This window comes from Salpingoeca rosetta (assembly GCF_000188695.1).
Source record: "Salpingoeca rosetta unplaced genomic scaffold supercont1.29, whole genome shotgun sequence".
NCBI classification, from domain to species: Eukaryota; class Choanoflagellata; order Craspedida; family Salpingoecidae; genus Salpingoeca; species Salpingoeca rosetta.
In genome coordinates this window covers 833045-843044 of record NW_004754905.1, presented here as the reverse complement: position 1 = coordinate 843044, position 10000 = coordinate 833045, and the positions used below count along the sequence as shown (strand labels likewise).

At 56.9% G+C, this 10000-nt stretch overlaps 3 protein-coding genes across 3 annotated transcripts in view; 1 reads left to right on the top strand and 2 right to left on the bottom strand.

Annotated features, from left to right (window-relative positions):
- Positions 1-4517, top strand: part of PTSG_12860 (TKL protein kinase) — a gene marked incomplete at its 5' end in the record, with an annotated part of 11825 nt that extends 7308 nt beyond the window's left edge. The window contains 3 exons of the mRNA XM_004989474.1: positions 92-3390; positions 3522-3955; positions 4143-4517. Of these exons, the coding sequence (XP_004989531.1) occupies positions 92-3390; positions 3522-3955; positions 4143-4243 (3834 nt within the window). The 3' untranslated portion in view covers positions 4244-4517. The remainder of the gene's footprint in view (positions 1-91; positions 3391-3521; positions 3956-4142) is intronic.
- An 85-nt stretch (positions 4518-4602) lies between these two features.
- PTSG_09272 (NO-insensitive guanylyl cyclase III) lies at positions 4603-8255 on the bottom strand. The gene is made up of 6 exons (XM_004989473.1): positions 7981-8255; positions 7160-7692; positions 5983-6817; positions 5762-5818; positions 5595-5660; positions 4603-5403 (listed from the first exon to the last, which is right to left on the bottom strand). The coding sequence occupies exons 1-6, from the start codon at positions 7999-8001 to the stop codon at positions 4759-4761; spliced, it is 2157 nt and encodes a 718-aa protein (XP_004989530.1). The 5' UTR covers positions 8002-8255; the 3' UTR covers positions 4603-4758.
- A 482-nt stretch (positions 8256-8737) lies between these two features.
- Positions 8738-10000, bottom strand: part of PTSG_09271 (uncharacterized protein) — an 8679-nt gene continuing 7416 nt past the window's right edge. The window contains exons 19-21 of the mRNA XM_004989472.1: positions 9604-9702; positions 9292-9391; positions 8738-9062 (exon numbers count right to left, since the gene is read on the bottom strand). Coding sequence (XP_004989529.1) covers positions 8950-9062; positions 9292-9391; positions 9604-9702 — 312 coding nt within the window. The 3' untranslated portion in view covers positions 8738-8949. The remainder of the gene's footprint in view (positions 9063-9291; positions 9392-9603; positions 9703-10000) is intronic.

Here is a 10000-nt window from a genome sequence, read left to right as displayed (position 1 = left end):
ACATACACATGCATGCACATACACACACATGCATGCACACGCACACACACACACATATACGTACACACGTACATTCGAACTGCAACAACAGCCACAGGCAACCGCACAGGCACTTCTGTGTGACAATGTGGACACCACTCTCAAGCACCTCCACTCCACGTTGACGCTGCACGGCATTCCGTTCGTGCCATCCACCTCAGCAACCTCGGCAACCTCGGCAACCTCAGCAGCGCACAGCGCGTTCAACCGCACAAACACAACCACGATGGATGATCCTTCAACTGTTTCAATCAACCTCTCATCCATCCAGCGCATGATGACCGCGTTTGGCTGCACGCGTGCCTCACAATCACCAGCTGCAATTATGCCATCTCCCAGCCAACCATCACAACAGGTGCACGTGAACACCACCACTGAAGATGCCACACCATCGTCACCTGCAATCCACCACGGCCCGCAACAGCTGAGCCGGGCTCGCCGCGAAGACTCGACGGTGCGAGCAGGCTTCTGCACGCTCGCCAGCATCATTGATGGCACATGCCCGGGACCGATTGACGTTTTTGGCGACCACCGCCTCACCATCACCTTCGCTGGCAACGAAGGCATCGGTGATGCCACAGATGCAAGCACACTGCGGCGCATCTCGGGCACCGTCACCACTCTCACGCTCAATGGCAACAGCAACGAGCAATCCCTTGTGTGGGTCCTCAGCAACGGTGACTGGAGTGCCTGCTCCACTGTGGATGTGCAACGTGCCAAAGTGACACACTTTGATCTGACCCACTTCAACACGTTTTCTTCCGTGCAGACGCTGCGCATGCGACACAGCCCCGCCCTTCAATCGCTCCAAGTCCACAGCTTCGCCAACGCCGGGCAGCTGCGCACCCTCAACTTGCAGAACAACTCGCTCTCGTCCATCCCGGCAAAGGGGCTCGCAGCCATGACGTCCCTGCGCCGGCTTGACCTGCGTACAAACCGCCTCGGCTTCGTTCACGAGCATGACCTGCAGGGCCTGACCTCGCTCCGAGAACTGCTGCTGACTGGAAACCTCATCTCTGGGCTCGCTGCCGGCGCGCTGGACGATCTCACGTCGCTTCAGGAGCTGGTTCTTGCTCAAAACGACATCACCGCGTTTCCTCCCCGCTTGTTCCGCCACCAGACTGCGCTGTCCAAGCTGAGGATGCCGCAGAACCCGATTGTGCACCTGGACGCAGACGTCTTCGCCACGCTCACAAACTTGGCTGATCTCGTGATTCAGGACACGCTGCTGTCCACCTTGCCTTCGACCATCTTTGCCAACACCACCCGCATGACGCACCTCACGCTTGCCGACAGCTTCCTGTCCACGCTGCCGAGCACCGTCTTCGCACAGCTGTCATCTCTGGTGACCTTGTGGCTGTTTGGTAACCGTCTCACGTCCCTCGACCCCACGCTTCTCCCGAATCAGCCATCTCTCATCGTGCTATCGATAGAGCGCAACGACATCAAGTCCCTGCCCGACGGCCTCCTGCGTGCTTGTGCAAACTTGCGAATGTTCACGTGCAGTGACAATCGCTTGACCTCGGTGCCTTCAACGCTGTTTGCGAACAACCCCAGCGTCACCAACGTCAACCTCGCAAACAACGCCCTCGGCTCTGTCAACGACCTGCTTGTCGCGTCGTCGTTGGACCACCTGCAGACCCTCGACTTGTCTGCGAACCACCTCACCCAACTGCAACTTCAGCACTCGCTCGCTGCCCTGACCCAGCTCGTCGTCAGTCAAAATCCACTGCAGCACGTCCCCAACACGAAGATGACGCCGGCCTTGCAGGAGCTACGCATGCAGGGTCACCGCATCAAACGCCTGGACCTCACCCCGCTGCTCAGCCTGCCCTCCCTCCAAGTGTTGGAGCTTGACGCAGCCCTCGGCGCCCAGAGCCAGGCTGCATTGGCCGCCAACCTGTCACCTTCCCCAGACCTCCGCACCCTCTCGTTAACAAACATGGACATCAGCGGCATCACGGACGCGCTGCAGCAGCTGCCGCCCCTCGAACTGGAGGAGCTTGGGCTTGGGTGGGCCGGCGCCGATCCCGACACCGTGTCGCTGTCGTGGATTTGCGATATGCTGGCGCAAAACGTGCGTGCACTCCGCCTCCCTCATTTCACCTGGGAAAGGGTTGAGCTGTGCAGTGGTCAGAACCTCAACACGGTTGAATTGCAGGGCAGCCCGCAGCTGCAGACTGTCATGGCTCATGGTGCACTGAGGGAGCTCAATGTGTCCGACTGCTCCAGACTGACGACCATCGTGGCGCCGTCCATTGACGTGCTTGACATCAGCAACACGCGCATGGACACCAACGCCGTGCTCTGCAGGAGGTGGGGTCGGCGTGTCCTCTTTGCACGCAACCTGGCCACAGACTTTTTCGACTTGCGTCAAGCAGCAACCACCGTGGGCACATGCCTGCATGAGGTGGATGTTCTTGACCTCTCTGACAACCCGTGGCTTGACAGTCCAGCCGTTCTCAATCAAGTTGTGAGTGCCAAGGTAGCCATGTCGGACCAGCGCCTTCGAACCGCTGGGCTGAACTTCATCGAGTCACGGCCGCTTCCCCCGCTGCTGCAGCTCCAGAACACCCCGATCGACTGTGCGCTCCAGCTCTCCAATGAAGACCTTCGCCATGAGTTTGATGACTCCAAAGTGTCGAATGAGATTGTCTACTCCTTCCACTGCACATGTGTTCGCGGCTTCAAGATGACGTCGGGTGGGCGGTGTGTGGTGGACAACCCAGATGTTGCCGGCATCGCTGCTGGCTCTGTGATTGGCGGCCTTGCCCTTGGCCTGCTCATGGCGTGGGTGTCACGCCGCTACCGTGGCCTGACCAAGCGCATCGGCCTGCAGGAGCAGCTGCTAGTGGAACGAGATGAAGAGGTGATGGCGCTGAAGAAGGCGTGGGAGATTGAGTACGATGAGCTGAGACTGGTTGAGCGCGTAGCTGCGGGTGCGTTTGGCGTGGTGTTCAAGGCGGAGTGGGACACAGTCACAGTGGCGGTGAAGGTGTTGCAGCAAGCCGTCATTGCATTTGACGAGAGCACGGTGCTTGAGTTTGAGAAGGAGGTGGAGTTTCTGCAGCGGACACGGCATCCGAATGTGGTGCGGTTCTTTGGCGCGGGCACGGATCCCAACGGCAGCCCGTTCCTGGTGCTGGAGTTTGTTGCTCTGGGGTCACTGAAAGACTTGTTGGGGAAGGATATGGAACAGGTGTTGAGGGAGGTGAGGAACAAGGATGTTGAGAAAAGCAGTAACGGCGGTGTCGGTGATGATGTGAATAGTGTGTGGGACTTGAAGCTGCGACTGCTTCGTGATGTTGCAAGTGGCATGGCCTTCATCCACAGCCTCGACCAGATGCACCGGTGCGTTTGTGTGTGTGTGTGTGTGTGTGCATGTGTGTACATGCATGTGCCTGTGTGTTTGGATACAGGCACGTGCTTGTTGCTCATTGCCCATCCAAGCCTCACCCCCCTCATCAACACCACATCCGCAGAGACCTGAAGAGCGGAAACGTGCTGGTTTCGTCGTCCCTTCGCGCGAAGATCACGGATTTCGGATCCATTCGCCAGTGCTTCACGCGTGACAGGAGCCAGCACAAGCAGCGCACCCGCCTGTCATCCACCCATGATGTTGATGATCCGCAATACAGCCCGCAAGCTGGACTGCAGACGATGACGAGCATGACGCTGACGGCTGGCGTGGGCACGCCGCTGTACATGGCACCAGAGGCATTGACGGGCGACAAGTACAGCTTTGAAGCCGACATCTTCAGCTTTGGGGTGCTGATGTGGGAGGTCACGACCCAGCGTGTGCCGGACTTGATTGAGCAGGAGAAGGGGAGCGGGTATCGGGGCCCGATCCTCGCCACCATCAGCAACTTAATGGCAGATGGGAAGCGGCTTCGGTTCGAGGATGGTGAACAAGATGGTGAGTTGTGTGCATGTGTGCATGTGTGTGTGTGTGTGTGCAGGTGTGTGTGTGTGTGTGTGTGTTGGCGTGTGTGTGTGTGTGTGTGTGTGTGTGTGTGCAGGTGTGTGTGTGTGTGTGATGTGCCTGGGTTGGTTGCTGACGCATCGTTTCTCCCCACTCACACACACACACACCTACCCTACAGCCATCCCCGAGTGGTTCCAGTCACTGACGTTCAAGTGTATGGCGCAAGACCCGCGTGAGCGCCCGTCGTTTGGAGAACTCAAGGACCACCACTTTGCTTAGCACTGGGTTTGACTGTTTGTTGCGGAGTGCCACAACAAGAGTCCCTTATCACTACAAGAGCATCACAAACCTTAAGCTTACATGGCCTTCGTAGCCAAGCGGGTTGAATGCTCGCCTCTTTATTGCCGCTCCGCAACGCTGTCTGCACTTCGTTGTGGGGTTATTTTTGTTCCACGCAAGCGCTCACCACCATTGATTCGTGTTTGATGAAGAAGCAAGACAGCACGTCCACGCAATGAGTTATGTTGCTCTTCCGCTATGTAATGAAACTCACCAAGACGAAATATGACATAATGCATCCTACCTCACCTTCACGCATATGGTGCACACTTTACCCACCCACAACCAGTAGCTTACGGCCGCTTTACACCCATCATCACACACACGCACACACACACACTCTCTCTCTTTCTTTCTCTTTCTCTCTCTCTCTCTCTCTCACACGCACACACACACACACACTCTCTCTCGCACTTCCCCCCCCCACACACACATACACCCCAACGCCACAAGAATCACACGAACGTCGATGCCTTCCTCCGTGTCCGGCTGCACTTTGATGCGGTCATGATCTCGGCCATACGGTCGTCGAGCGAGCGGCGCTGCTTGGCGGCCAGCTCCAGCAAGTGCGGTGCAATGTCCTCCATCATCGTCTCCGTCGGCAGCAGCGGCTGCGAGTCTGCACAGTCGTGGGCACCGAGCAGCAGGAAGGTCTTCATGTGACCCTTGCCCTTGATGGCAATGTGCCCGCGCGGCACAATCTCAAACTGGTGGTCCGGTGGCAGCGCCTGCGTGAAGCGGTATGTGCACTGGATGCAGCCGGACAGCCCGTTGCTCTCCATGCGCGACGCAACATTCACGGTGTCGCCAAACAGGCAGTAGCGCGGGCGTGCACGTCCAACGACGCCAGCCATGAGTGGGCCAGAGTGGAGCCCGACGCGGATGCGAAGCGGCTCGCCATCGAGCGGCGACTTGACGGTCTGAGCAGTTCGCGCCATCTCAATCGCCAGGCGGGCAATACGGACAGCGTGGTCGTCGCACTCGTCAGGACAACCCGCGGTGACCATGTACGCGTCGCCAATCGTCTCCACCTTGTAGCAGCCGTGCTTGTCGGCCAGGTGATCAAACTTGACAAACAGATGGTGCAGCATTGCCATTATCTGTTGCAGATGAGAAGGAAGGGGGGCGATGTGGAGAAAACGACTTGGGGGTTGAGATTGTGGCGGCATTGGCTGCACGTGCCTTGAAGTTGGCAATGACAGGAAAGCAGAGAGAACCCATAGCAAAGAGAACCCATACACACACACACACAAACACACGCACACACAAACACACGCACACACACACACACCTCTGTGGCTGGGACTTCGGACGAGATGTTGGTGAAGCCCGCAATATCGCAGAACAGCACCGTCACCTGAGAGCATAGCAACGCAGGAAGAGTGAGATACACAAAACTAAACGCGTGTCGCGGGCAATGTGGACCATGACAACGCAACAAGGCGCACCGTGACTCACGTTCTTGTAGTGTTCGGCTGGTGGGATCTCTCCACGCGCGAGTGCGCTCGCGACGACCTGCATTGTTGCAAGACATAAAATAAACATCATGATGAGAAACATGCAAGTAGCATCACACACGCACACATCCAGACACATGCACACAAAGCAAATACCACAACACACGCACACATACAGACACACACACACACACATACAGACACGCGCACACACACACATACCGGTGGGAGGATGCTGTGGAGGAGGGTGTCAATCTGCTCCTTCTTCTCCTGGACCTCGAGCATGGAGCGGTCGAGCTCAGCCATGCGCTTGTCCACCTCGTTGGTGTTCTTGGCCGAGGCAGACTGGAACATGGATCCATACAGCACCTCGCGTCCGTGGCTGTGCAGCGGCATCTCCGACAGCGAGATGCCCTGTGTCTCCATCTCCTCGAGGGAGTAGAGGGCCGGCACGCCAACGAACAAGAGCACGCCAGATGCCTCGTGGAAGGTCACCTGCCCATGCAGCTTGATGTTGTCGACCTTCCTTGCCAGGCGGGCTGCGCGCAGCATCATGTCCATGGAGGAGCGCTTCGACGATGCTGTGGAGTTGATGGCAGACCCTGGTGAGGAGAAGGGGCACGCCGACATGGCTGCCGTGCTGCGTCGCTGGTTGCCTCTGCTGTCTTCCGTCACCTGCAGCCGTGGCATCTGCTGGGACAGGCTGCTCACGGATGTGTCGGCGTTGTCACTGACGGATGCATCGTCGCTGCTGTCGGGCTGGACGAGGTGCTTGGCGTCCACCGAGAGAAGCACAGGCACGTCTTTCGCCTGCATGAGCTCGTCAAACTTGAGGCGCACGTGGGACGGGCGGATGATCTTGAACACGGAGCCTGCCTTGGCGCCAAGCTGCTGCTTCTTGAACCGTCCTGCCAAGTGCTTGCCAACAGACACGATGTTCATGTCGCGATCAAAGGCAACGTGCCAGGGGAACAGGTCGTTGGTGACGCTGGCAGGCAGGTCGACGGTGCACTGCTTCTTGGCCTCCTCGCTCTCCTCGCGCTGCTTGCCATAGCCGCTGCATGAGTAGTGGTGGATCGAGGGAGTGGCGTGAGCAAAGATAAATGCGGGCAGTAGAAAGGAGACATGGTTGTTGATAAGAGGACGGTATTCCACGGCCTATTAAATGAGAGAAGCGGGCAAGCGCGCAGGCGCACAGATAGAGGAGGCGCACGCAAGCACACAAGCACGCAAACAAGTATATGACACGCACACCACAAGTATCCACACACACGCACATACACATACACATACACAAATATCCGCACACACATTCACACACACACATTCACACACACACACACACACACACACACACACACACAAGTATCCGCGCACACACACACATACATGTGCTTACCTCTCGTCCATGAATGCGTAGAAGATGTCGTGGCTGTTGCCCTCTGACTTCTTGACGCGGTGGTGAATGGTGATGTCGAGGTCGAAGAGCTGCAGGGCGCACGCTTCGAGCGCACCGAGCATGAAGTTGGCCAGGCCCGCGTTTCTGCTGTAGTAGTGGATGGAGAGGGTGCCATCGTCGTTGCGGACGGGCCGCACGGAGGGCGCGCGCATCTTGGGGAACGACGCCATAAACGATTCGTGCAGGCTATCGATGTTGGAAAGCATGGTGTAGAAGTCATCGCCGAGGGTACGCAGGGCGTCGCCGTAGCCGCTCTCCAGCAGGCCGACGAGGAAGTAGCGGCCCGCGTGGTACTTGCACTCCTCCACAGTGTGCCCGGTAACATTGGCAATGGCGCGGAGAAAGGCGGCTGTTTGCTCGTCCGTGTAGAAGCGGAAGAAGTCGTTTGCGCTGCCAGCAAAGTTGACCTCGGCCAGCACCATGCTCATCAGCGTGTCGCCATCCGGAAGCGACTGCACCCAAGCAGATAGGGCCTGTTGATGAAAAAAATGCATTGATTGGGTGAGCGTGCGCTTGGCCATGAGTGGTGCTCGTGATGGTGGGCTCCAAAGAGGAGGGTGAGGAAGGTGAGGAAGGTGAGGAAGGTGTGGCGCATGTGATCACGGTGTGATCACCCTTATCTCTCTTCTCCTGTTGTCATCGATGCTTGTGACGTGTTGAAAGGTAGAAAGCTGGCAGGGCCACGGCAACATGTTGACATCATGGACCCACCACCACACACGCGCACACAACACAGGCAAGCAGGCAGCATGTTCTTTCACCTTGTGAAGCGTTCCATACATGCCGCTGGTCTTGGCGTTTGTGGTGGTCGTTGGTGCAATGGAGTAATGTAACAACCTTGGCCTTGGCAGCCTTGTCACCGCAGAGCAACAAGGCAACAACCTTCCTTCCAAGCCTATGTGTTCGCCAGCAAGCCTCACCTATCCTTTCTTGCTTGATGTGAGTGTACGTCTGCTCCCTTGTGCTTGTCGGTGTGCTGCTGAGGAGAATGACAGAATGACATGAAACCAACCTAAGCACCAACGGTCAGTGATGCGAGCCAACCCCCTTCGTATCCCTGGCGTGGAGATGTTGTGCTTGACTTTTGTTGTTGTTGTGGGTGTTGGTCTTGGTCTGTTGGGGGCTTGTTTGGGGCTTGTTGGGTGTTTGTTTTTGGGCTGGTTGTCTGCGCGAGGTGGTGCGAAACCGTTGCACGCTGGCAAAACCTTAAGCCTGGTCCATGTCAGTTTCGTCCAGCGCACGTTCGTCAGGTGTCGAGTATTAAAGGAAGTTATACACAATCAACGTTGACACAGTCCCCATTCGACACTTCAAAATTTCGTCATGTGACGTGGCATGTTGCAACCGTTTTCAGCACGCGAAGTGCGAAGTGGCGTTGTCTCTGACTTCTTCGCCACCCCACCGGAGTTTGGGCCGAGGTGCAAAGGCTGCAAGTGCGCTTGTGGTGGAAGTGAGGCAAACTGCCTCGCTCGCTCACTCGCGTTGCTTGCCCTGCTCCTCTTTGTCGACTTCGTTGCACTTCTGTCTTGTTGGAGTTGCGTGCGCTGCTGTCTTGGATGCGTGAAGCACAACCCATCGTCCACGCAAATAGAACGCAGACAGCAGGAAGAAACCAGGTGGTGAAGCAGGAAGTGGAGAAGGGAGGGGAAGGGAAGGGAAGGGAATACAAATAGAAAGAGCAACAAAGCTAGCAGTGTGGACAGGTGGTGAAGCAACAGTTGGTTCACGCTTCATGCGTGGCTGAAAGCGTCAAAGGGTCTTGAGCCAGAAGCAAGGCTTGATAGTGCATGCACCCACTTGTCCCTCGCCTCCTTCTCCAACGCGTACATTTTCAAATTGGACCCTGCAGCGGTTGTGCATGTGCGTGTGCGTGTGTGCGCGCGCGTATGCGCGTGTGTGTGTGAGGCGGAAAAGGGCAGCAACACACACAGACACAGACACAGACACACGCAGACACAGACACAGATACACAGATACACACACACACACACATTACTCGTGGCAGAGCAAGTCAGACAGCAAAACAAGCATCGCTGCAGTCGCAGCGTGTGCACAACAGCTGTACCACATACCATCGGCAAACGAGAGCTGGAAGGATGGATGGCGCGTTCCAGGATCAACAACAACGGAAAACGCACGGAGCAGCACGGTTCGATGCGGATACTCCTTGAACTGGGCAATGGGGGGGGGGCACATGGAGGCAGGGACGGCGTGAGGCACGGAAGAAGAAAGGGAAGCATGCACTTTGGCAACGTGTGGCACTAGCCGTCCACAAAACAACAAGAGCACACACACACACACACACACACACACACACACACACACACACACACACACACACACACACACACACACACACACACGCACAACTCAACTCAACTCACCGCCTCCCGGTCGAATCTGCCCTTCATATGCGATGACTGTCTGTAAAGGTGGAGTGCCGTGGCCGTGAGACGTGCCCAGTACACGCGCGCAGGCCGCCACTGCACACGCAATTTTACAAGGAGGGGGATGATGCGTCATGAGTGAATGAGTGAGTGAGTGAGTGAGTGAGTGAGTGTGTGTGTGTGTGTGTGTGTGTGTGTGTGTGTGTGTGTGTGTGTGTGTGTGTGGGAGAGAGAGCGAGAGAGAGAGAGAGAGAGAGATTGTATGTGTGTGCGTGTGTGTGTGCGCGTGTATCAGTAATCACCGGCCATGGCAGACCACCCAAAAAGAGCGCAAGCGAGAACGAAGCAAGTGCAAAATGCGTGCGGGCTTTAAAGGGACTCCCCCTTTCTGGCA

What these genes read in the sequence shown, in the direction of transcription:
- PTSG_09272 (XM_004989473.1), bottom strand. Translation starts at nt 8,001, where the DNA reads ATGTATGGAACGCTTCACAAG. An exon ending in TCCACAGCATCCTCCCACCG is followed by an intron (nt 5,819 to 5,982) that starts GTATGTGTGTGT and finishes GCAACAATGCAG; the next exon opens with GTCGTCGCGAGCGCACTCGC. An exon ending in CCGAAGTCCCAGCCACAGAG is followed by an intron (nt 5,404 to 5,594) that starts GTGTGTGTGTGT and finishes CATCTGCAACAG; the next exon opens with ATAATGGCAATGCTGCACCA.